At 33.8% G+C, this 27,931-nt stretch overlaps 2 protein-coding genes across 4 annotated transcripts; both read right to left on the bottom strand.

Annotated features, from left to right (window-relative positions):
• Positions 1–983: 983 nt before the first annotated feature.
• Positions 984–25,752, bottom strand: LOC143462304 (rab GTPase-binding effector protein 1-like). 3 transcript variants are annotated; one of them, XM_076960411.1, is made up of 20 exons: positions 25,583–25,752; positions 25,197–25,337; positions 24,904–25,040; positions 24,582–24,648; positions 22,373–22,551; positions 21,843–21,992; positions 19,364–19,435; positions 18,192–18,330; positions 17,382–17,566; positions 14,479–14,549; positions 12,413–12,603; positions 12,045–12,154; positions 11,751–11,834; positions 9,556–9,771; positions 9,210–9,347; positions 7,896–8,021; positions 7,668–7,793; positions 6,653–6,757; positions 3,324–3,440; positions 984–2,292 (listed from the first exon to the last, which is right to left on the bottom strand). In XM_076960411.1, the coding sequence occupies exons 1-20, from the start codon at positions 25,614–25,616 to the stop codon at positions 2,167–2,169; spliced, it is 2,514 nt and encodes an 837-aa protein (XP_076816526.1). In that variant the 5' UTR covers positions 25,617–25,752; the 3' UTR covers positions 984–2,166. The 3 variants fall into 3 exon arrangements, with proteins under 3 accessions (XP_076816526.1, XP_076816527.1, XP_076816529.1); XM_076960412.1 differs by lacking the exon at positions 3,324–3,440; XM_076960414.1 differs by lacking the exons at positions 17,382–17,566; positions 18,192–18,330; positions 19,364–19,435.
• A 139-nt stretch (positions 25,753–25,891) lies between these two features.
• Positions 25,892–27,670, bottom strand: LOC143462305 (histone H3.3A). The gene has a single exon (XM_076960415.1). It carries the CDS (start codon positions 27,586–27,588, stop codon positions 27,178–27,180), a length of 411 nt encoding a protein of 136 aa, XP_076816530.1. The 5' UTR covers positions 27,589–27,670; the 3' UTR covers positions 25,892–27,177.
• Between the last annotated feature and the right edge of the window lie 261 nt (positions 27,671–27,931).

Here is a 27,931-nt window from a genome sequence, read left to right as displayed (position 1 = left end):
ATGTTTTTTGATGGCATTTTATGGAATGGTAGTCCAAAGCGTACTAAATTTACATGCAAAATTTCAGAGAGCCCCATGTAGGATTTTTCGAGTAATCGGTCTTTTAGTAAATTCACTGTATAATAAAACAAACAAAGATTTTATGGTATTTGACGCCTCCTTAACAATAGATCTGACTAATTAATTAACCATTACCTGGAAAATTACAGCTGTTTCTTCTTTTATTTTTATCCTGTACTCCGCCTTGTATCATCTGCATTACCTCGTAATGGCATACGTCTGGTATAGTTTACTTTGCACCTGTGTCTGGCACATCGTTATATTGCTTTACCTTATCTATTGTAACCTCGAATAACTACAGTATATTATTGTCAGTCTGCACCGTGGACTTTTCATTTGCAAGACTTCCGAACGAAGCCCTTCATACACTGTAACAATTTAATATCATGCATTTATTTAAGCATTTGGTATGATGAAGAACGCAACAATGTTAGAAACTAGTTAGCCAATAAAATCATGTATCTGCCTGCAGTTGTTTTGCTTTTAGCGACGTCACGGTAAATAAGTACTGTATAGCTGCAGTATCTAACAAACGCAACTCGTGTGTGTAACCCCACAGTAACTAACTCACGTGGATTTATAGTTGCACACGGCACACATTGTTCAAAAGGACATAGTCTGTAACCATAGGCGTAGCCAGGGGGGGGGGCGAAAGGGGCCATGACCCCCAACTTTTGTGTCTATAGGCTTCTACATCAACTGGCGGTGTCTTAAAACGAACACTTTGTAGTTCCGTTGAATTCATGAACTGTTTGGCCCCACCCACCCATTCTTTTTTTCTGGCTACGCCACTCTCTGTAACAGATTTCCGTATCTTTTATGATTCTCATGCATCAGAACAAAAAATTAAGTAGCCTGGGAGAGCGGTGTTCACAAAATTGTATCGAACTAGGCTCGGTAGGTATTGGTCGAGGACAATGTCCTGTTTGGTACTAATACTTATATTTGTTTTTAGGGCGAAAACTTTAGCTCAAAGTGAGTTTCGGCAAAGCCTAGTCTTAAACACCATGTACTGCCAAGCAGTAAGAATATGTTGATCTATAGCAATAAAATAGCAAGTGTAACCAATATACGTCCATATAAACTTGAGACACCACGCATGAACATGTTTAGGCAATCTCCACAGTCCACAATGACATCATATCCTCAAATAGAAGCACTGCACATTCTTTTTTCAGCAAGTAAAAGTCACATCGCCACTAAATCAATATTTTAAAATGATTACTAGCTAACAATTCATGCATCCAGTTTTTATGTTTAGACAGTTTAGTATCATTGATGCTTTGAATTCAAATGTAGTGGATCAGAGAGAGCACACATTTTAGTATATATTTTAACAGCGAGCATTGAGCACCGGACATAAATAGCATGACGGAAAATACTATCCACAAAACATTGGATTATAGATTCAAATATATATCATTTTGCATCACCACCAAGAAACACTTTGTAATAGCGCAAGCATCACAGTGAAAAAAATCAAGCGTTTGCAAATGGACACTGTCGCAATAAAGTTGCACATCTAAAGAAAGATGCAGTGCTCTAAGCGTAATCGGTGGTAAGTATTAAACGCAATTAGTCTTGCTGCTGGTTATTGGACGATTATGGTTTATTATTTGAAACTGCCAATGGAGTACCTGATTGCAGCTTGCAGGTATCTGATAATTTTTTGTGTATATCTTCAAGCCTTACATGTGGTAAGCTATATAAAAACCGCACGCTCTGTACTCCATGCGTCGAGTAAACAACTAGCAACAATGTAATACTACCAAAACCCAAATTATAGACAGTAAACGTATGTGAACAAAACTGAAAGGAAACGGTACAGTTCTGTAATATTGAAATGATGGTAGTTGCAGACAAGATGTTAACCAAGTATCTACAAGTTATGCCCGTTGGCTGGAAGCATATCCCATCGTACCTTTGTGTGCAACTTTGTACTATTTTGCATTGCAAAAGCAAAAGAACTCAAGCTATTTTCTAGTAATGCTTGAAGAAATGATAATCCAGTAAGCAGATCAAACTACGCCCAACGACAAATTAGTTTACTCCCTCCAAAACAAGCTCTTGAGGTGAAATTGGTAGTTTTAATAAGATGATTAATTATCATCCTGGGTTGTGATTTGATGGAGAACCTGAATGAAGGGCTCCGTTCGAATCAAGGGTGCTGGTAGTTTTCAGGACACTTGGTTTTTCACTTTCTTCTTTCTGACGTATTTCTTCTAATCGCATCTATAAGCAATAAATTTACTTTACCTATTAATATAAAAATCAAAAAAAGTAAATTAAGTTCTACTTAATAAATATTATTAATATTCAGTTATTCATACACAAAAACTTATGCAATTATGAAAAATGCAAGCTTACTTAAAATCACAAGGTCATCACACGAATAGTGTATGCATTATAGAATAATTCGAATTTATGGTAACTCACAGATTAACAAGCAGCCTACATGCCCTGAAGCCAATGTCATGATTAAGATAGTAACAGCATAAGTTTGGGTTGTTAATAAAATGTGCTCATTAAAATTTTCCATAAATATTTTTGCGCAAATTTATCCCTGACTTCGTATCCTGGTTTGTTTACAACTTGAGATTTATTCTACTCTCTGCTATATCTTAGTAGATGGACTATGTTAGACGGTTAAGAGATGGATGATCTACTCTAGTAGTAATTTCAACCACAAAATACACAAACAATATCAGAAACAGCAGAAAAGCATTCCTTCGCTAAAAACTTGTTGTTACTAAGCAGAGAACTAAAATCAAAAGATTGTCCATTGTGCAGTTATGTACTAAAATGTCTAGAAGAAGTAGTTTGCTATAAACAGAAAAATGACTATACAAGAGGTATTGGTGGAAGAGAGAAAAATGGTTAAGAATTCATAGTAATTAGTGCACTACAAGCACTGAACAGATATAGTTGCTTGTAGCCAGTACTAGTGGTTTCGTTATTCCAACATCTTGAAATTTCTCATGCCTTGAATGGTCGTATAGTGATTGTAGTTTCACAATACATCCAATTATCATTCCTAGGGAATGGGGTCTTGACTAATGTCAGTGTGCTTTGTTTACGAAACATTAATTAAATGAACACCTGATTACTGAGATTATATTGTGATAAAAATAATATGCAAAAAGAGATGTTCAACACTTTTTCAAAACAGCGACAGAAACGCACAAGACACAGACAAAAAAGAAGCAAATTTTTCACAGTAAACATGCTTGCAGCATCACCAATCAAAATTACAGCATATCTACCTGCAGTGACTGAGAAAGTCTAACAAAATCTTGTTGCACATGCTCACTAGTTTCCAGGGCATCCTGAAGCGAACGGAGCTGATTCTTTGTCGCAGCCAGTTTATTCTCTAATTCTTCCTATTGATAGCCAACATATGTTTGCAACTTAACGCAAGATAAAAGCATGCATTTAGGCAGAAAATTAAAAACATGGTGAAAATTAAAGTGGACAATGTTAGGGACAAGCGCATAAAATGTAAATGATGCAAAATCTACTTTATTTACATCTAAATGTTACATGATATTATCATCTATGATTGTATGTGGTTTAATTTTTGATCCTGATGCTACATCACAATAAGTTAAGGTTCTTGTGTTTTTGTACTTGCAAAATTAATAATTAAAAAAATACAAAACCCAAGTCACTGAATTTTTGTGGTCAACGAAGTGGCACACTTTCTACAGTTTATTAAGTTGGAGCACCTTAGACCAAAGCTAAATACTATATTGGAAATAAATTACAATATAGAATACAAATAATGTCAAAGCTTACACAACTGTGCAAAACCATTTTTGTGCATAACAAAATTATGGCTAATTAATAATAATCATGATAATAATAAAAGCAAACATGATTGCAATTAAGAATCGATCAGTTGGTTATAGCTTGTAATGTACACTGACATGCTTACACTGAATCAAATGAAACCTATATGATTAAATCTGCATGAAAATGCACTATCTTATGCAATATATGGTTTACCTGCATCCATAACTATATTCCACACCCAGTATGTGACAAGGAAATTTTTTTAAATTTATACAAACATTAATATAAAGCATCTCAACAAGAATAAATTTCAATGTATTTGTGTCTGAAATACTAATTGATCTTGCCTTATTTGGGCTGCAGCATAACACAATTACTCACCAAGTAGTTCTATTTTAATTAAATGTCATAAAAGTTCACCATTCAGCAAATCTATTTAAGTTTACTCTGTATTGATCTATCTCTACCATGGCTAGAATTGAAAAAAAAATCAAACAAGAATCTAAATGACAAAATGGTTGATACGCACAAATATCGACCACTTTTGTTACTCTCACAAATCCAAAATCTTGCAAGTGGATGCAGGCCCATCTTCGTTATTTTGCATGAAGTATGAAATTAACAGCAAAATGTTTTCAGTTGTATGAATGATCATAAAGACAGTGGAACAATTGTGAGAAATTTTAACTCTATATAAGTTAATACCATGCTGATTTCTTTCTTTCATTTATACAAACAAAGAAAAAGCATGAATATTCCTGGTTTTAACTATTGTAACAGCTAGATATTGCAAGTCAGTGTCAACCATATCAAAGTTGTCAAAAATATGTTATGTACTGTAGTATAAAGTAGTTTGCTGGTGTCTCAAGCACTAACTTCAAAGAATTTAAACCAGATTCTTTGTGTTTTACTCCTTCACATATTTAATTTTTACTGAGTGATACATGCACATGTAAGGGAATTTTGCTGTGTGTATCACATATACCATGTTTCTTGTCATTAATTTTGTTGTTTTATTTAGTTGTTTTATGTATTTTATTGCATATCGCATGTAGTTCTGCTTAGATCTTTACACGCTTTTGTTGTTTGCGATTTCACTGTGCTTACATTGCTGCAATTTCTTTAAGGCTCTTTCATTCAGTGTTCAAGTTCTTTCGTTTTTCAAATATTTATTTGCTTTAGGGTTGTATTACCTGAACATGATTATGAAAGATGATTTACATGACATAATTGTTTCCATTATAAATACCTGAACATTTTTATTGTATCATTTTGTCAAGGGACAGATCAATGCACAGTACACCAGAATGTAGAATGCTTCATAAAACGCTCGGCTGTCTAAACCTCGCACAGGATAGCGATTGTGTACAGTAAGATAAACACGATGTTGTAGAATTTTCAACAATAATTTAAACTAATATCGTTGACGCTTTCAAGCTTTATACAATGGATCATCTTATGCTACTTATAGGCTTGGTACTTCACTGCGATTACCTGACTTCTACCCCTTGGTTTGCGGAAAATCCCTGTTTGTTGTAATATGTTTTTCGGCAATGTACATTGGTTTGTGCTAGACTTGCCAACATGTGCTGCAGCAGTTGTAAACGAGTCTCCAATTCCTGAGTTTAGATCAGTTGATGAGAGAAAACACAAAATGAAGATATTATACTCGCACCATTGTTGAAGCAGCATATTATTTGCGTAACTTTATATAAAAAGATTCCATTAGTAAGAACATTGTGTCATGTATGGATGTACAGTATCATGCATAGCTTACCAAGAAAGTTACAATTTCATTGATATGGTATCTGTGTAACTTTTTAGCATGACTGTGTTATTAAAAACTTCATTACATATATATTTGATGGTATATCAACATTAACAGAACACATCCTGTTTCAAACTTGTGATCAACAACTGAAAAAATTTCAGTGACGATTGCTCTCTAAGGGAAGATTGTAAAACGATATTTCGAAAAGCATTTCAACATAACATGTTCAATTGTTCATAGTATCCAGGATTAATTCGTTGATTAAGTCGGTGCTGAGACAGTTCTATAAACTGTGTTTGCAAATTTGAAACAGTATAAAGTTAAGCAGAATGCCTGACAAAAATCAAAACCATGGTTTTACTGCTGATGAGGTAGAGTTTGAGAGAATCGCGTAGATATACCTACATAGAGAAAATCTCACTACACAAGACATATTATTCCAAAAGACAAAATAATATGTGAATAATTTCAATATTTCATGAAAATTCTGAGATTTTGGTTTAGTATTGGAAATAATACTAAATAAAACTCAAAAATACCCTAACAATACTGTTAAGGTTTAGGATACTTATTACTAGGTTTTGATTACTCCAAAATTGCAACCATGTGTGAGATGGTATGGAAAGACTGATTGACTTTACTGATAATACTAATAGCACATGTTTATCATGCTTCAAAAAAATTTTGAAAGAATTATGATTACCACATGAAATGTTAAAAAATGCTTACGTAATACATTATTATTATGCAGTAATAATAATATTATGAATATCCCAGCTGTAGTTGTATTAATTACAACAGTTTTGTATATTAAATCAATTTCGACCCTGCGCAACTTATATATATTATTGCATATCTATTATGCAGTACTTACGAAGAACAATTGATTGCCAAAAATGCTGGAAAAAGTTTTGTTCTACACTAGAGTTAATTTTTATGTCCAAAAACAAGGACAAAAGGCAAATTAAAACATTTTTATAAGTTTTAGGAAATATTTAGTTACACTTATTTAGTAATCTGTAATTATACCTTGACAGAGCTTTCACTTTTTAACTTTTCCTTTAATCCTTTTATTATCTCCTTTGATTTGGATCTAATTGATTCCAAGGAACTTTGCTCATTGCCAAGCTGAATCTAAGCAAAAAAATTATGTTCATTATAAATAAAGTGCAAAATGCAGCATTGCGTCACAGCTTAAAACTATTTCAACGCTTACTTTGCAGCAAATACTTGTAACTCAAGAATTAGAAAACGTAATGCGATTCCAGTTTATCTATAAATCTAATAAATTGCTTTCCAAACATTTTCATTTCCATCCTTGTTTGATCGAACTTTGGCAAAATACAATTTTTTCACTTCTTTATAACCACATTCAACAATTAGTTGTTATTCAGTGCGACTAAACTTCAGGGGCGGTGCATAATTTTTTGCATGGTAATGCATTTTGTTGGGTTAATACTTGTTTGTTGAGATAAGTTTAATGAATATCAATAAAACGCTGTTAAATCTTACATAATTTTACTTATTGCAACAGTTGGCGTAAAACTAAACAGACATTAAACGGTCATTTCAAGAATAGGAAAAATACAGATAAAGGTAAAATTGTTTCACTTTTCGCAGTAGTTCACATAAAACCAAACAAACATAATCATTTAATATTTTTATGTTAAAAACAGTTTTATTGTTGCTGTTGTACCAAACCAGGTTTAAGTTATCACAAAAGAGACAAAAAAGTTCATGCAACACTTGTGACTTTCTCACAGGTCTGTCTGTGTTTTTTCTCCCTTTTCCCTAGCAGTGTAGGTTTTCTCTGTTTCACTCGCAAAGAAGAGGAAAGCAGGTATGGCCGGGATTGCTTTTAAATCAGTATCGCGACCCCACGGGATTTGTAAACCCCTAAACTTAGTCAATTTTTTTTTGTATCGTAGCTAGGCTATTCTGAAAGTTGATTTTGCTCAATGTTGTCATCAGACAAAGAATAGGTAATAAAAACATAACCTTCTTGGCGAAGGAAATTACCAGTTATCAAGAGCTTAACAACCACCTGCAACTGCTTGCTATTAGAGATTTCTTTTTCTAATTGGCTCTTCACATCATGCAAAGATGTAATTTCTCTGCGAGCGTCTTCCAGTTCAGAGGTGAGAGTAATTTCGAGTTGCTCCCTTGCAACCTAACAATATATACATTACCAAGTTAGTTAAATGCATTAGCTACGTTTCTTTACAAGTTTGAAAATTTATTTAAATACTTTACTGTTAAGCTACAGTTGTACCTGTTCAGCTTTTAAACGATCCTGGAGAAAATTTAGACGACTTTGAAGTTTTGACTCAGACTGCTTTTTTTGTACTTCTGCATACAATAAAGCTTCACGATACTTGAACAAGTGTTGTTTAAGACCCTTTGGATAAAAAATACAATTGTTACATTGACATGTCATTTTGTTGGCATAATTATATGAATTCCCTAAAAACGTCTAACTTTTCATAAAATGACTAACAGCTGTAAACAATTTATAATGGAACACATTGTCAATCAAACTAAGTGGCAAATTATTTTTTTGATTTATGAACCCATTTTGAGGGCACAGCCACAATATTCCTGCTCATGCGATCAAAGGATAGGGCAATAAAAGCAATACGGCCCTTGAGCGAAAGTCTCTCTATTTTCCTGATTTACCAACATGGCTGTTTCCAAAATTAAAAAAAACACAATTTTAGTTTCAAGAATACATAATGAAAAATCTTGTGAAAAATGTTGTGCTTTTTATGCTCAATTTTTGGATATGTGTACCATAGATCATAGGTCGGCAACCCGCGGCTTTGCAGCCGCATCTGGCTCTTTCATCTCTGTGCTCTGGCTCCCACGACTCAGAGCCAACAAGCTCATTTAGGAAAATTTAATGTGAATAAATAATGGTGTTTATTAGTGTCACAATGTAATAACTTAATGCGTTTGTCTGATTATTATTATTCAGAATGTTTTATTCGGACGTGGAAAATCTTATATAAATACTACAGTGATTTTCGTGGGCATAATATGCATGAATGCTTGCACTAACGTGATCCTAAGTCTGTTTTTGTTCGAGGTCGCATGTCTTGGATATTGGTCTTTGTTGGGTGACTATGCAGATTGTCATCTTTGTAGTGAGAATTTTGTGAGGGTAACTACTGAAGTTTTTACGTGTAATTTTAAAGCATTAGTTCGAAATATATATGTAGCATTAGGTTTTTTGTTGTAAGTAGTCAGTTAGGTGTTATGGTTCACAGTAGATTTTAGTTTGGCGGAAACGAGACCAAATGGCTCTTTCGATGCTGAAGGTTGCCGACCCGTGCTATATAATAGGCGTCATTGCTAAAAAAAACAGGCATTGTGATTCTGAATATTTTCTGACAGTCTGAAGATAAAGATTATGAGGTCGTACCAATGCGTGATTTATTCAGAATTCCAGACAGTACACGCACTGCCTGTGCTATAAGCAACAACGCCTATGTTGTACATTGAAGTTATCTATTGAACTGTATATTGTAATATCAAACTTAGAATAAATTCAATAGCCTAAATAACAAGAGTAAAAACAAATGCTAACTTCAGCACTTGTCGGAAGTACATCGTCTCTTTTAAGTTCAGTACGGTGTTTTCTGTATGAATTACGAAATAATTCCTGTTCCTTTTTCAAGCTCAGATAATCTTCATAGATTTTGTCTTTATCTTTTAAAAGTTGAGACTGCAATAAAGAGCAAGTTAAATAAAGATTTCTATTAAAACCATGATGTTAAAACATCCAGTTACAGGCTAAAACAAATAATTAAACATTTAAAATGATTTGTATGCGCATACATTAACTGTATACATTAACTATACTGCATACATTAACTGCTGACAGAATTTTTCATAAATTGGGTTGATAGAATGTACTTTACATATTTACTGACCAATCTTTTATCATCCTCAGTTTCTTTGCTTTTCCGCCAAGATTTGTCCTCCTCTATTATCTTTTCCAACTTTGTTAATTTAAGAGAGAGATCTGAAATTTGATCTTTTGCATCATCTGATGTTTGCATAACTAACTCTTCAGTTTTTCTACGAAGTGAATTTTCTTTTTCAAGAAGCTTTTGAAGTTCCGAGACTTTTTCTCGAAGTTTCACGCACTGGAAATAGGAAAAATATTTCATTGTTTGTCTTTCAGCAGATGGTGGTCTATGAATCCTCAATTGTGGGCTATGTGACAGTTGAGTAGCATAAAACCGTACTTATCAGTTTTACATAACATCCTTGTTATTAGCAAACGAAAACAAGTTTTATGTTACAGAAAAATTGTGAGAGGGTTCTCTAGAGCTTTGAAAATTTCCCTGAAGAGGTTGGACTTTGTTCAACAAAAACATTAAATGACTGGAAAATGTAATCATCCCTATACCAAAGATATAGTTTTAATTACCAGCACATCTCTCTGCTTAGTTTAACTGTTAAGGTAAGTTGTTTCTTGAAACCAAGGGCTGTAAAAAACAATGCCCAAGGACAAACAGTGTGGCTTTCATACCGTTCAAACCACAATAGACCAAACTTTTGCTCTCAAGCAAAGTCTAGGGTTAAGGCAACTGTTTTATGCAAAGGATCAATTTGAAAGGTTGTGAAAAGGAAAAATACTACAGCTGGATGGATTTTAGAATATCTGAACGATATGAACAATAAATATGATGGTTGACATTTCATATCTTTAAATTGGTTTGTAACAAATGTTATAATAATACTAACGTATAGTGACATTATAACCAAAGTTGTACAGTAATGTACCAAATTGTTGCAAAAATGATAACAAGTGCAGAAATTTTCATATTTGATTAACCACTAACATGTTTCGGACTTTACACTGGTCCTTCCTCAGAATACTGAAGATTATGCCGGCCACATAAAACCATTGTGTGAGCCGCATCTTGGCCAGCGTCTAGTATGTTCCACATGTCTAGGGGATTTGCAACGAATGTCTACTCCTGTTTCAACAACCTCATTTGAAAAAGCAAATGATCAAATCTCTCAAGATAAGCTCTCAACTAGAGAATACTGCAGGAGACAGAAGTACTTTATTGATGGCAGTTTGCTGGTAGCCAATGATATGCTCTACAATTTGTGCCGAGTTCAAGTTTGTGTCTATTTGAACAGTTTTTTATCAAAAACGATGATGGTGAATGCTGAATTCAACCAAGGTGTGTGCACTCACTATTCCTTTTCATAGGTAATTAAACAGGTAGATCCAGCATTGGCAAATAGTTTATCATGGTTGGAAAAAGCAAGGTATCTATTGTTTGACTACAGATAACCTGGCACTTCTGGCCTCTTCTGAACCAGATCTTCAACATGTACTTGGTCATGTCTAGTTCAATGGTATGTTAAAAAGGGTTCATTATGTTATTATTTTAAAGAAACTTGTAAATCTCTAACTATTGAGCATTACTGGTTCAAATCAATTGGAAAGGGATTGTCACCAAAATGCCTCCGGAACGACAAGAAAATTTACGGCAAAACAAGCTAACAAGAATGATAGAAACTTACCTCATTTTCGAGCATTAAAAAATCGACAGAAATAACAAAAAACGCGAAGCGAAGCATGTTGCAAAAACTTGTGAGGTTGGTGATTTTTCAGAGGTGAACTTTTGCAAAGGATTCTAATATTATATCACTGATTAGGCCTGGTCATGACTGGCTATCCATTTAGACGAGCTGGAAAACGTGGCAAATGCACAAGAACAGTCTAAGGAGCTGCCACCCCATGACTCCTGATAGGATACAGCGAGTTTTGAAGAGAGAGAAATTTTGCAACAAATTTGGACATTAAACAATTTAATACTATCACAATAAACAGATATATTATTGTATAATATTCCAATTTCAGTGACTAGATTTCTCGTTTATAAAGGATGAAGTATTACCCCTTTTAAGGGAACTAAGAGTGCATTGGTAGTTGCCAGTGATCATTCAACCAGGCCAGGCCTGACAAGCATTTAGAGTCTGTCCAATGCTTTGTAGTACTTCGACAAAAATATACAGCCTCCTAGTTTAAATCAGACATCAACACTCAACAAGCTGTAGTTTTTACTACACAGCTTCTGTATGTAAAAGGAGAAAAATTTACCTCTTGTTCTGAAGAAGATTCTCTCTTAGCTGCATGTGCTTCACCATGTGTTGGCTCAAATGATTCCAAATTACTTGGCGGTACCTGAATATTAACACCTTAGCAATATACGAGACAACATTTGTACTCACTGCGCTAACTCAAGATGTTATCTTACACTGGAAAAGAAGTATACTGTATATATATATAAACATGAAACATTTATAAAGCATTCAAGCCAGTGACTACGGTGACAGTCAGATTTGGTGGTGATTGCAAATCAATCAGAATTCTCTACAACAGAAAAATACTTACTTCATCCCAAGCATTTGGTTCAAATTTGGAGTTTATTTCATGAACAGCTTTGGAGTTTTCTTCTATACCTAGAAGATTTAGTTGCGGTGCTGATGATACTGAAGACAAACCTAAAAAGCAATGGATAGTTATGAAGGCTATAATATAGCGAGTGTTGGCAGTAGAATATACCTTTTTGCAACTACGAACCACATACTCATCATTCAATTCCAATATAGAACAGTAGCACGATACACAATTAAAAAGTATTTCAAAGCTAAGCATAAACAACCGACTATTGTAGTTAGACAAACCATAAAACATATTCAACTATACAGCAGATCAACAAAAAAGATACTAGTATGCACAAAAAGTTTCAAAATACCAACCCAATGCAGATTTGTGATCTTCGGAAGGAATCAAACTGACTGAACTAGGCATAGAAGAAACAGAATTTAATGAAATAGTATCCTGGTATTCAGTAGGAAGAGTGGTAGCGGACATGGGAATCTCTCCCGGCATTACATGGCCTTGAAAGGACGAAAACGACTCGGAGTCTACATCATCTTTCAACGTTTCTCTAAAAATAAATAGTCATTGTTTCGGACTGTTTTAACAAACAATGCAGAAAGTACATAACATTTACTGGCATTAGTAAAAACACAAAGTTTGCAGTAAAACATGATAATTATAGGTTATTAATGATGCTTGGGACACAATAATTTATTTATTTGTTTGTTTGTTGAAAAAGTACTAAGGTTGAAATAACATTATGTAACACTTCAATAGTGATGGAATAACAAAAACGACTGAAACTGAAGAATTCTTTCAAAAACTGAAAACCAATAGTTCTACCCAATCACAAACACATACTCCAAAGAGACAGAGAGAGTGATGCTCAGAAACGTAGCTGAGGGTGGGTAGGGTAGATATCCAAAGGTGTAAAACGAGACAACCCTGAATGCAGCCGTATTGTGGCACCAATTGAGGCCAGAATTTTTCATAATACTTATGAAATGTGAAATGTGCTGGTAGCAGTGAAATATGATTCTCTAATTTTTAGTGTAGTAGCAGTTTTCAGGTGTCCACAATACAACATTGTAAAAGTAAGATATAAAATTGCAGTTAATTATGATTCATGTTGTTATTGTGGCTTACATCTGTTGCAGTTGATCGGAAAATACTGTCAGATACAGACAGTCAAACTAGGTAATGCTGCTTGTACTATCATATTAAGGGAGCACTTGGCAATGTTCTCTTCATAAACCTAATTTTTGGCACCATGGCATTTTCACTTTTTTCCTTTGAAGTGATTTTCGGGTTAAAACACCTCGGTTTTGTTGGCATTTTACAAGCAATAAGTCCTGCAACTATCGTTAAATGCATTATGGAACTAAATCTCGTTAAGTCCTCTCTGCAAAAGTTTTCTTTGTATGCCTATTGCCTATATATTGACAATTAACCTACTGTAGGAAAATAAATTTCATAGGTGGGTTTCAAAATGTTTTATGAGGTATGAGTATGAGGTTTTAAAATCATTTAAAATTGTTTCAAAATTCATTCATTCATTCAAAATTGTATGCCATAATTTCAAAATACATTTAATTCAGCCAGTTTTTAAAGCCAAAAACCAAAAAATTCTGGGTGGGGTGGCCAAGCGTGGTAATTAAACAAACTTCCCTATAGCTTACACCCTCGGTGTTCGCTCTTCTCGTTTATCTTGACAAATGGGAGCGCAAAAACTGAATCTATCCCCAGACTCTACCCATAGCTTCGCCACTGGCAGGGCTCCTCAACAAGTTCGCTACTTTACATTTATAAGTTTTAATAGTTAAAAACAATTTAAGCTTGAAGAATGAGGTTAATTTTGATTGATCTAGTTCTAACCTGAAGCGAGAAATATGTGAATTCTTGCATAAAAAGATACCCCCCTCACGTGGTACAAGAACCAATTTTTTTCTTAATTCATTTAGGGATAGTCTGGTAGTGACATGCCATGCAACTTAATGCATATATGTCATTATTTCAATTTTCCTGGAGTAATCATTTACAGTGGCATGCTTGAAGTTGAGATCTACAGTTCAATTTAAAACGAACAGTATCAAAACCAGTACTAAAACCATGCCAACTGGCTTGAAACAATGTCATAATTAACTTTTTGAGGCATGTTTAAGTACAAGTAACTGAATACAAAATCAAATCGAGAGAAAGTTTATTAGTTTAAGTTCAGGAAAAACTGTGATGTAAATTAAGAATAACATGGTGCACAAACCGACAAACTAATGTCATTAAACTCTTGCAATGAATAAATTTTGAACTCGGTCCGTTTATTTTATAAATTTTTGCCCAAAATGTTTTCAGATATAAGCAGCAAGTGCCTACGTGTCCAATAGAACTATAAGCTTCAAGAAATATCTTACAAGCCAGTACATTAATTTATTTTAACATCACATACTGAAACGCACTGGCTTCTGTGTTTGTAACATCGGTTCGAGGAATTTGGGCAGATTCGACAAGCATCCTTTCCTGTAAGAAAATTCAATACAAATTTATATTTCACACTTTTCATTCAGTGTTATAGTTGCCTAATAAACTGGTTTCTGGTGTGGTAATAATATCTGTTATACATAGCAATCAAAGATGAAATAATAATACTTATACATGATATATATATCATTAGGCAGCAATAATTAAGCACTTTTGATAGCAACACAAAAACCACTACAAGACACATGCAAGCAAATCTAAACAAGCAAACAACCTCATGCACAAGCAGCAAGGGGATAATGTGAAAATCTAGAGTTTACACAAATAAAAACTTAAGCAAATGACCTGCAGGAAAAAGAAGAGATATTAAATTAGCATAAATAATTCATCCATCCAATTTAAGTCATCAGTGAGCAATATTGAATTTTAAGGAGAATATAATTTCTTTAAAAATGTATATATATATAACAAGGTTTGTCTTTTTTTCTATATTATATACAGTAAATATAGATAGTATTACATTACAAGATTAGGAGTGTGAATTTAAAAAATCAAATCTTTAAAAACAAAATCGAAAAACTTTTCGGTTCTTATTTTTGAAAAATCGTTATTTTTCTGATTATACTTATTGCCTACAAATATTTTAACTTATATTATATATCATCTTTTCGCAGATTTTTATTTATGATTTCATAGAATGCAATGGATACTACTCCAGACAAACGTTTAAATCTGTTTAAAACGCAAACTTAAAGGATTTAACCTTGATGGTGAATTGGCAACTATTACATCGAATCGCACCAAAAACCATGTCTGTTGATACTTGATGGCCATGGAAGTCACATTACTTATAGATGTTCTGAAATATGCAGGAAAAGGAAATCATTTTGCTGTGTTTGTCCCCTAATACCAGCCATGCACTCCAATCTTCTAATGTTGGTGTGTTTGCCCCGGCTAAGATAGCATGGAAAGACATAAAACCTTGGGCTAGAGCAACCATATACCAAGTCTGCTGAAAAATTGTTTAAGAAACTAAATCCTCAATGGGCTGTTGGAGGATTCAGAGTATCTGGTTCAGTTCCTCTTCACAGCAAACAGGTTAGGGTGCGTGCTGTTGACAACCACCAAAAACTGTACTGCAGAGCTAACGGCAAGTTCTTCAAACAAGTGTTTGTTTAAAGACCTAAATAAAGCCATTACTGCAATGGTAGCACCAGTGTCTTCTCCACAAAAATTGAAGGCCCAAGAAAACAATAGAAAAAGAGTCCAGGCAAAAGTGGGAGAAGTTTTAACATCTCCAGAGAGTATTAAAAGGCTGAAGAAGGAAAAACACTGTCAAAAACAGGAGGAACAGAAGCAAGCGGTCAGAAAAAAGGCAAATAAAAAAGAAGTCATATTTTAGCAGCCCAAGTTCAGATGACATTTCCTTAGTTTTGAATGATAGTACAGGTTTAGATGAGAGCTTTGAAGCACAAAATGCAGAAGCAGAAAGTTTGTTTACAAAATCTTCTAAAGACGAGGAAAAATGATGGGAATCACACTAGTTTTGAGTGGGGAGTTTCAAAAATTAGACTGGGTGGTTGTGCAATATGGTGAAAGGAAGTTTGTCAGCCAAGTAGAAGAAATCTTTGACAACATCTTAAAATTGAACTCTCTTCGCTTTATCCATTAACATCGCAGCATCTTCACCTTTCCTGTTCATAAAGATATGGAAGTTATTGCTCAGCAGGAGTTATTTGGAAGGGTTACTTCAATCACTCCAGGAAGAAGAAGAGAACTTATTTTCAATTTGAATGCCCATCTCTGATAATGGCATCAATGTCATATATTTCTATGGGCATATGCATGTTTCTGTAATAAAAAATGCTTGTATATATAGTTTTTTGTCGACTTTGAACATGTTTCGTTGATATTTTTGATTTGTTGTGTGAAGGCATATTCATTTGCTTTCTTTTTTTAAAACCAGCAGGTGTACCCAATTTACACATTTCCCTGTTAAATTTGGAGAATAAAGCAGCCTCAGTAAAACAGTCAAATTACCCCAGTAATGGTGGTAAATTGGGTATAGAGAAGTCATTTAAAAAAGGGTCGTTTTTACTTGGAAGAAATAAATTATGTTTTTACAATTACGTTGTTGGAAAGTAGATGCATGTAGTGTCATGTTCAATCATAAATAGTAACTTTACATGAACCCATACAAATTTTATTTAATGCTAAAGGTGGAAAATTACTCAAAGTATGTCATCAAAATATGATGAATTTGTACTATGGACATTCACAGAGATTTTACTTGAGTGTTTTTACGTTTCTCAAACTTAATTAAACAGGCGAGGGAGCAAGCTGGCTAAGTGAAAATAAGGTAAAATCCATTGTGAAAATTTGTGTGAATCAAGCAGATTTCATACTTAAAAGTTTAGTTTATATAAATTTACTCTAATCCTAGTGTACATTTCATGAAAAATGGCCAAATTCACCACTCCAGTCAAGAAAATGGAGAAATAGCGAGAATTTCTTTAAAGAACCTATTATAGTCTGCTAATTCCTCATACCAGATATTCACAAAAAAGGAGTGTAGTAGAAATTTTCGAACTATTCTAAAGTATAAAGTATATTGGATTCCAAAAATTATTCTATTTTGTATATGTTACATGCCTACACACTTTAAACAAGCGTTGAGTAGTCTAATCCATACAGCCTAGAGCCTATACATTATGCAATGTCTAGGTAAAAAATTGTCTAAACTTTACGCACAATTTTATCTCATATACGTGGTGTTCCACATTTGTGTACATACCATAATAATATGGCAACAACTGAATGTAATATAATGATAGAATAGCAATAAAGTTTACCATGTCAGGCTTTTGATACCTTATTTTCACCATCGCACTGAAGTGATTTTACTTCTATCCATTGGCTTTCACTTAGCACTGATTTCACTATTTCCAAATCATTCATAAGAAGTTGTTGGGAGTCCAAGAACTGATCATTTGCAACACTCCAAGTTTCTTTAAGAATGTTATGCTCTGTCTGTTCATACTCCAGCATACGACAAACTAACACGGACAATTTTTTTTAAATATTGACAGGAAACAAAGATAACACATGATGATACAATCACAGTAACAATTTGCTTCTTTTTTGGAAATAACATCACAAAAAATGTTAAGGCTTCTACAAAAAAGATAACATTACAAAACAAGAATGTCGGCGTTTATGATTTATACCAATTACCCACACAGGCTACGCAAAAATTATTACAAAGTGACTGTTTCAGGCTGAAATTTTCAGCGTATGTACAGTAGGTCAAGCAGCCTGTCTTTAAAGATACTGTATGCGGTTAAGTTAGGAGAATGGGTATGCCAAAAATTTTTAAAAGTTATTTAAGTTTTTGTTGGAGTTAGATTTAGGTTAAAAGGTGGGTTTAGGTTAGGTCTAGATTACTATATTATACATAACATTTAAGTTAGGTTAATAACAAACTGTGAAAACTAGCTTTCTGGTAAAATAGTGGCAGTCTAACTTTTAACTTCCGTTAAACAACATTTAATCAGTGACACAGAAAAAGATCTTGCAATGAAGCAGTATGTGCTCCAATTAATTCCATACTAATTTACAGGCAACAATAACATTCATTCAAATTAGCAATTTTTTTATAAAATATAACCATTTTCTATATACCTTCATGCATTTCAACCTTAAGTGTATCATTTTCTCGTTGTAAAATATCTTTTTCTTTGTCTATTTCTTTCACATGTTGTTCTATATTAAATTGTGACATAGTTTTGAAGTGTGATAAATCAGGTCCATCCATAACAGCCTGAACAAAATTAGTGAAACCTTATCAAAGGACATTCCAGAAAAAATAAATAAAAGCTGCTATCCTATAGCAATACAACTTAATAATTGCCTTGGGCTATCAAACATACAACAAATGTCGGTATAGTACTGATTTTTTAAATATAAATAAAATCTCTAACAAATATACACTATTTTCCTGCCCTAAATCATGCAGTTATGATATCATCAATAGTAAGGATGAGCTGACGTCATGCTCATGAATAGAGGAATATATATTCAAGTCTTGTATAGTAGTTAATAAAGTTTGTAACGTTTCTTTTAATAATATCCGAATGCACTTCTGCAACAGACAGTCATGGCAGAGATATATATATATACAGGATGTCATAATTATACCTAACAACAAGGAGACTTCTGATTCTAAGTTATGTAGCGAAAAATTAAAACCCCACACTACTTCGGTGTAAAATCAAACATTGTCATGGGACATTATAGTCAACAAATACATGTCAAAATATACATATGTCAGAAATATAACAAGATGCTGCTGTGCCGTAACAATTAAACTAGACAGATTAAGAAACTTAGTAATTTAATCAAGTGGATAATAGATCAACTATCTAGGACTATCTATTTTTTGACATTACTTCAACCTCATCTTACAAGTACATAAAATAAAACTAATGAAATGATATGATAAATATGGAGGATTATAGGCCTATATACAGCTTAACAATGATGTATAAAACCATTCACACCAGTATGCCCTAAATAGCCATTAAAAGCCCACATAGTGACTGTGATTAAATAGTGCTAAAAATAACATTTATGATATAAGCCTTTTATGTACAAGTACGAATAGTTCTGTGTACAACCTTGTATATATATTGTTGTACATGCACACAATAATAATAGATGAAAAATGTTTATTAGTACATCAACTTAAATCAATTTGTTATTTAGATAGGCTGTAAAATCTATCTATGTTTGACGTAGACTTTTTAATTACGCTCTGAAGTTAGTATTCACATTTTAAAATCTATCCTAATTACCTTATGCTCGACAGCATCCCTTTTTTCATCTTCCTGGCTACTATTTTGAAAATAATGCATTTCATCTCCAACCTGGTTTAGTTTGGCATGCAGGGAAGCAAAATATGTTAAAAGTTGCAGAACAAATCAACATAGAATTGTACAGTACATGCATAAAACACATCACACGCCGACAATGAACATTGAATAAGGTAGGCTATGTAATAAGTTAGCATGCAATGTAACAAAAGCGAAAGATTTCTACTTCAAAAAATGAATAATTTCAAAAGTTTAAATTGAAAATTACCTTGATTAGCCTATAGCATGTATGAAGAAAGAATTAATTAATTAGTGGAAGCTCATCAATGTAAAACTGAAGTTACACATTACCACTAAACTACTTCAAATTACACAATTTTAGTTATTCAAACTTGGTTAAACTGGTGGAAAATATTTATCCCCGAAAAAGAAGTTGAGCACTGCACTGAAATTTTATGAAAAATGTTGCGGTCAGAGCCAAGAAAAAATCCAATGCGCCAAATTTTTTGGATAAAGTTGGACTTTTACCCAGAGCTGGCTTTTCTCGCTCCTCGATGAAAAATTAGGGTCTATTGTGCGTCTTCTATAAAAAAGAAGTGCACTCGTTTTGTTACCCTCGATTCTTTTAACAATTCAAAATTATTTTCACTTCAGCGTATTTTCAAAAACCAATCGCAACCAATTGAGAGTGGTGTAAACGTGCTTCAGAGCCTCGATAAATGATCAAAGTCAAGCCAAGCTTAACAGTAAAGCCTTTTAAGCAATATTCAATGCGGTGCTACTGTGTGGACAACAAGGCTTCCCACTGCGTGATCATACTGATGAAAATTCAACTTCTTTCAAGTGATGAACTTACTAGATAAGCAAGCGAGTTATGTAAAATGCTGGATGGCAAAAAACAATAAATTTAAGTGGCTAAGCCAGACATTCAGAACGAAATTCTAGAGCTCACCTATCACGAAATTTTGCGTCAAATTACAGAAGATATTTTGAATTCAGGAAATGGCTATTTCTCTATAATAGCAGATAAAACAACAGATATAGCCACTAAATAGCAGTTATCGCTTTGTGTTCGCTACGTTGATAGAAATTGGAATATTAAAGAGAGTTTTTTGGGTTTGTTTGAAACTCCAAATTGTGATTCAGAAACTTTTGCTAAAGTCATTCAAACCTGTCTGCCGGCTCTTGGTTTGTCTTCAGAAAAATGCTGCGGTCAAGCTTATAATGGAGCAGCAAACATAAAAGGTCAATTGAACGAAGGAAAAACACGAATTAAACCCATGGCACCTAAAGCAACTTTCGTGTAATGCATAAGGCACCAAATCAATCTTATCGTGCAAGAGAGTATAGCTAATTATTCAAATGGAACTGATGGGCAAAAGAAATGAATTTAGAATTACCCAGCATAAATCGACGTGGTGGTGTACAAAAACGACGACGGAAGTTGACCCATGATGTTTTAAAATCAAAACAGTACGTTGAGGAGTTCTTTGTCAACAAGTACAAAAATATTATTTTAAAACGTAGTGAAACGTTTTCGAATAGATACGGAATGAAAGACTTAGGAATCGCACTGCAGCTTGAATCAGTTCTAAGTTGTACTGCAGAGAAAACAACCATCTCCATGGGATGACTTTTACAAAGACGAGGAGGAATAGTTGCTCAGCGAAATTAAGCAATTTATGGCTAGCGATGATTTAAACAGTCCCACTCCAAACACTATGTTGAAACTGTTTGCAGAACACCGAAATTTAGCTAATTTATTTCCAAGTTAAACTTGTTTGCTACGCATGTATTTCGTATTGTCATGCACTACTTGTGGGGCAGAGTGTACACTTAGTGCACTTCGTCGTATCAAAAATTACCTCCGATCAACGACTCAGCGTAGGTTGAATTCTTGTCAACTTAATGCTGAAAGATTGATGAATGTTTGAAATGATAGGGCTGCAGTACACATAAATACTTTTAAGTGATTGTGTGTTTTCATGATTTCAGTTTGATCTGTTGTGAAAGTGTTTTAAAAAGTTTGAAAAATTTACGAGTGATCAAATAATCGTGAGTCGCCTGTAAAATCTACATTAGAGTGAGATCCGCTTAGGGGTTTTCCAGCCGATATTATTTTACCATTTTAAGCAGGTTTATGACGTCATATTTTGACGCCATATTTTTTGATGTCACAAATCTTGCACGCCCACAAAAACTTCAAACCCGGCGCCTGTGTGTATATATATATAAGTTAACTGTAAACAAACATACATTTACAGTATTAAATATTGCATATATTGAAGTTTTTAGACAGTAGGAAACTTAGAACAATCCATGCAAATGAAAACGAAAATTAGTCTCACACTACACACATGCAATACACTGCATCATTGCCAGAGAACCAATACGTAGAATTATTTATATTTGCATAATTCTACATTGTATATACAAACAGCACAAGTTAAAGGTATATTACCATCTTAAGCTTATTCTGTGTGGTTAGTTCCAGATCTTTCCTGGATGCCGCCAATTGTTCTTCAGTTTGCTGTAGTTTCTCTTTAAGTTTTGAGATTTCTTTTTCTAAAGGGACCACAACAGCTCTGAGCGTTTCAGCTTCCGTTTGAGCCTACATTTCATAATAAAAATCGGCTCACCATGGCCTAAAGGCCTCTCACAAATCACCAGATGCAATACCAGTGCCAATATAATCAAACTGTCGAATTAGGCAAAGTCAAATTAAACAAACTAAAAAAACTTATAATGTACACTATTCTGCCAGGACTGAGAAATACATGTGACAGATTAAGCAAACCGATGAATTAAACGATGATGGATAACGCAAGTTCTACTACACAAGAAATATCCGAAAAGCCACGAGTAGCAGCATTTCCTAACCAATACCAAATATATAGATTTTGATTGAAAACTATAAGCAGAACAACCAACAAAACAACTACTGGTAATCAAGACATTCCAGGAACAAACAAAATACTAAAACATAGTTACTTGCTGCATGCTGACTTCCAATTCTTCTTCTTCCTTTGCCTTTGCTTCTTCTTGTTGCAAAAGAAGTTTATCATTATTTTCATCAAGTTCTTTTTTAAGTTTGTTTATCTCACTCTCCCAATGCCGTCGTTCTTGTTCAAACTGAAGCACAAGGTCACGCCGCTGTTCTTCCATTGATTCTTAAAAATTTTAATATTTACAGCTCATTTTATCATTCATTATTTTTGCTAACAATGCAATGATAGTCCACTTAAATTGAAGCAAGATCAAAAAATTCCATGAAGAAACTGATCTACAATTGCAGACTAATAACTTTTATGCAGGTAATAACTTTTACAAGACATTTAGACAATACAAATAAACCACAAACCTAGCATATATATATACAATACAATTTCTAAAAACTTTCTTAAAATGACCCTAGTAATAAAACTGCATCAATTTCGAGAATTTATACAATACAAATGATATTATATAGCCAGCATGTTATATGTCCTCAGTGAAAAATGTTATAAAATTCTTAGCAACTGCATGAACCCATTTGCTGCAAAAATGTAAAAGTAACAGCAGTAAATAAAGCGCTTAGCAGTTAAAGAAATAATATCAAACTGAATTTTTGGGAGGAACTTCTTCACAGCATTTTAAAGTTTATGTTCTCCAAGCAACGAAAATGACCAGTATCATAGCAAAGTGTGATCAAAAATACCATACATGAACCCCGTTTCAATTCCCCAGTTAAGAGGCCTAGCCAATGCACAGCAGGGCTAAGCCTCTTAGGCCAGGCAGGCCTAACATGGCTTGCATTTCCATGTCTAGTTTTGGGGTCAGCCAAGCATGAAAAGTCAGAGAAAAATACTGTTATAACCTGTTATAACCTGATGTTATGCTGTATTGCGGTACGTCAGTCGTCACGTCACGTCACTACTATGTAAAAGAACTGATATCTAGTGAATAGTGATACATTTGCTTCATTGTATTTGGGAGATTACACTCCTTACTCTTACCAAATAAGTAACCACTTTGCTGGGACCTTAGAGCCCACCAGGATTTGTGAGCTAATTGTTATGGTGTCCATAACTTCCAATTCAGTTTATGTGTGTGGGATACCTAACAGTACAACACAGCAGTAGCACACTGTCAAGTACACCGCTAAACGTACGAAAACTAACGATATCCAATCCAGGTGACTAATGATCAGAAATTTCCTTACAGCTTAGCCGCAAGTACTAGGCCTTATCGTTGGTTCACCTATTTTTGTAAGCCCAATGTCGTAGCAGTTCAGCATAAGTTGTGTCACTTACATATATGGAAAGTAAGACCTACTACTAGACCTGAAAATTGAACATGGAAACGGGGTAATGGTAACCTGTCATTTACAAAAATATGATACCCCATTTCAACTACTTTAAACATTACCCGCGTTCCTCGTTATGTCACCAAGCAGTAACCAGTAGGCACATACCCCAATACTGTACAACTAAATAGAACATAGGTCAAGTGACAAAAATGAACTTATTCTAACTTAGTACGTTCAGTTATAAAACAACATTTTATTCAAAGAGAATTCACAGAACAAAGAACCATGAGCAAATGTCAACACTTTCTAGTAGGTTAACCAAGTTACAAACATTTTTGCATAATAATAGCTTTGTTTGTCGCAGGCATATTTTGACTGGAGCTATCCCCAGATCCTATTTGGCACAAAGCAATTTTTCCATTACCACATTAATATTGCTACAGTGCAATGAATAAGCATTAATAAAAACAGTATAAAGATAGGACTAAACGCATTCAGAAATATGTCAAATTTAAACTGATTGAAGAATTCAACCAGTGTATGCGGTTAGTCGGATGCGGATGAAGAATGGTATGGGGAGCTGTGTGCAACAAAATTTTATTTTGCCAGAACACGCTTTCCAAAGCCTATATTTAACGAACCAGGTTGATTTACATTAAATCGAACTGATTTAGTTATATCGGAATCATTTCTTTAGTATCTCTTAGCCATCTCTTAGTACACCTGATGAAGCAAGGATATGCTTGGGTAAGCTTGTGCAGAGTAATTAAAAATAAAAGTTAACTCTAGAGTGCCATCCTATATCTTGCTTTTTTATTTTACAATATACTGATTATTATACCGGGTTAATACAGTTCAACCACCATCAACTTTATATTTATACTATAACACTACTTTAAAATACAAGTATACCTTGCAAAACACATCGAAGAGACTTAATTTCCTCATGATGATGTTTGTTCAAATCTTCTACAGCTTCCTAACAACATATATATATATATATATTATGAATATTCCAAACTTTGCATCAGTACTTTGCAGCATACATCAATGGCAGTATACTACCACTAGCACACATGCAAGTAAATAATTATAACTGTTAACTGGTCACAGTACACATTGTTTCAGTCTACAACATTGACTTTACAATCATACAGTGGCGATAAAGTTCACAACATAGAAATAATAGAGGACATTAAGTCCCAACACACAGCTATTTGCAAACAAAACCTACCTCCTTTGTATTTTCTGACACAGCAGCTATCATTTTTATATTATCAATTTCTTCTTGAAGCTTCGAAATAGTGCTTTCCAAGGTATTTATTTGTCTTTCTGACTCATGTAGCTTTGTGCTTTGTTCACGTATTATATCTGTGTTTACAGTGCAACACTTGATTCAAATATAGATGCTTATTTAAAAACCAAAACTTACCAACAAATCAAACAAAATAATCTGCAAACATATGTTTTGATGCAAACTCACACACTGATGCAACACTGCAGTGTGGCTTTACATTTTCAACTTACTTTCTTTTGCATAGTACAAATCTTTAATTTTTGCGCGTTTATAATCAAATTCCATTTCCATTTTTATTTTGTCTTGCTGTAGTTGAGCAACAACATTTTGACTTGTATTTAATTCCGAGCGTAACTGGTCAATACTTTCATCTAACAAACATAAAATATAGCAACGTTTAACTGTAATTACACAAAAATTAACATTGGTAAATTATTGAATTGCTTAAAAATGCAATGCCTCTAATTTCACCCATAGAGACATTGTATCATCATCTTCAAAAGTGGTCTCTCTTAACAATTCTTTCAAAAAGTTCATATTTCCAAACAGTACAGGAATACCCAATAGACATTTTATGTTTAACTATAGCACGTACAGCAAGACTAATGATACATACCAAGCACGGTAGTGGCTGAAGAATGAGCAGCCATCTGTGCAATGCATCAATTTTATGTACAAAGATAATAAAAACGGATGAACTAAACATGTAAGTGTGGTTCCAATATCCTGTGTTGGTTGTACAACATGTTCTCTTCAAAGACCAAGTAAAATCCTTGAAAAAAGATCTTTGGAAGTCTTGAAATTTCCAAGAAAAAGGGTTTCCTATGAAGATAGCCAAATCCCCTCTAATGATCAATCGCAGTGGTGAATATTCACTAATTTTTCGTTAATGCCCTACTGCATACCATATTTTTATTTTGATCACCTAATTATATGTACAGTGTTATAAAACATAACATGCCGGTGTTAGCTGCTAACAAGTTATTACAAAATCTTAACCATAACATCATACCCAGATAGACAAATGCAAAAAAACTGTTAAACTACTTTAGCATTATTATTATCTCCCAACATTATGTCACAAAGACAGCAAATCAATCACATCGCAAAAGAGGTATCATGTATTCAAATAGATTGCAGGCCAACAAATGTTTTTCACATAAATAACAGACCAATACAAAAAAAGAGTCCTTAGATTAAGCCTTAAGTTTAAAATGAGTTACATAAAGTTGTTGGTACCGAAGTATGTTGAAATGACATCCAACTTTGAACTGTGTTGTGTTAAATCACAAATGCATTATGTACAAATTAGCTTGAATCAATCAAGTGGAAGATAAAAATTTTTCGAGCTTTTATCATAGCCCTTGTCCTATACTATAGTAATAAGACATAGACTAAAGTTAAAAGATGTTGCTTTCATTCACAAACAGATATGTTTATTGTTCCAAAAGATATTTTCACATGTGTTGTTGCAAATTAAGACTTTTAAACAAACATCTAAATTTTGTAAGTTTGCAATTCAATGAGATCTAAATGACACGTAACTCATCTACAGCATATTCTAGATGCTTTCAGAACAAATTGCTTGGATAAAACCCCACTGTTTTAATAAAACTAAGCTTAAAACATTTTTTTTTCACAAAAAATGACATGAAAACTACACAAAAAAGTCACAAAAAGGAAAGATGTCACATAGAAGTAAAATCAGGTGTATGAAATCTTCAATTCCAATTGGTATGAACATAACAGAGATGCCAATTTAATTAAAATTTATTTTTTCAATCATGCTTTTTAGATAATTTATGATTGCGTTAAATTAACAGCTGGCATAAGTGAGAAAACGTACATAATGAATACTATGTTTCACAGATACATACAATCATCAAAAGGCCTCTCTTACTTTTGCACACTATTTTATTTAACAATGCTTTCTAGTGATGTGATAACCAATAAAGATAAAGTGAGCATTTCTTTGTGACATTAACTTGTGTGGTAGCTCTGACGTTACAAGAATCTTTCCAATACACTATAACTTGTCAATTAAATAAAGAGGTGCAAAAGTAAAAGAGGTCTCAAAGAATATCCAGTAGAACAAGCTGAGTACAAAACAGATGAATTCTATAAAACTGTACAAACAACTACTACTGGACTATGACCAAGAGTTTCAAGATGTGTTTATTTACAAGTTGAGTTCAACCACCATGGTATCACTTAAGCACGTTCTCCACGGATTCTCCTTGCCAGTTGAATATCCTTAGGCATGATGGTAACCCTTTTTGCATGGATGGCACACAGGTTGGTGTCTTCAAAGAGGCCTACTAAGTAAGCTTCACTTGCTTCTTGAAGTGCACCAATGGCAGCACTTTGAAAACGGAGATCGGTCTTGAAATCTTGGGCAATCTCACGAACCAAACGTTGGAAGGGCAATTTCCGGATTAACAATTCTGTTGACTTCTGGTACCGACGAATTTCTCTCAAAGCAACGGTACCTGGTCGGTAGCGATGAGGCTTTTTCACGCCACCAGTTGAAGGAGCACTCTTTCTTGCTGCTTTTGTTGCAAGCTGTTTTCGTGGAGCTTTGCCTCCAGTAGATTTACGAGCAGTTTGCTTAGTACGAGCCATTTCAGAAAATTAATTTAGAATCGGCAATAAAGCTGTAAAAGGAGTGTCTACAAATTTTTTGCTGTAATTAAAAGACAATATTATAAGAACACAATGTCCTTGTCATCGCAAGGTATTGCAAATATAACTTTTCTTAACCTAGTCAGTTTACTAATGAAGCCTAACCAATCGATAGAGTAGTGAACAGTGAACACCCTTAACTGTTTTTACTGGATGCCATTGAACATCCTGGCTCTGTACAAATGGCTATCCCTCGAAAAAGTTGGATGTTCAACTCTGGCACACTAAGCTTAATCAGCCCACAGGGCCGAAAATGTGGCCCGTGACATTAGTGACATTAGTC

The sequence above is a fragment of the Clavelina lepadiformis genome, chromosome 6 (assembly GCF_947623445.1).
Source record: "Clavelina lepadiformis chromosome 6, kaClaLepa1.1, whole genome shotgun sequence".
In the NCBI taxonomy this organism is placed as follows: domain Eukaryota; kingdom Metazoa; phylum Chordata; class Ascidiacea; order Aplousobranchia; family Clavelinidae; genus Clavelina; species Clavelina lepadiformis.
Note: the sequence above shows the minus strand (reverse complement) of the source record. Positions and strands in the feature narration are given on the sequence as shown.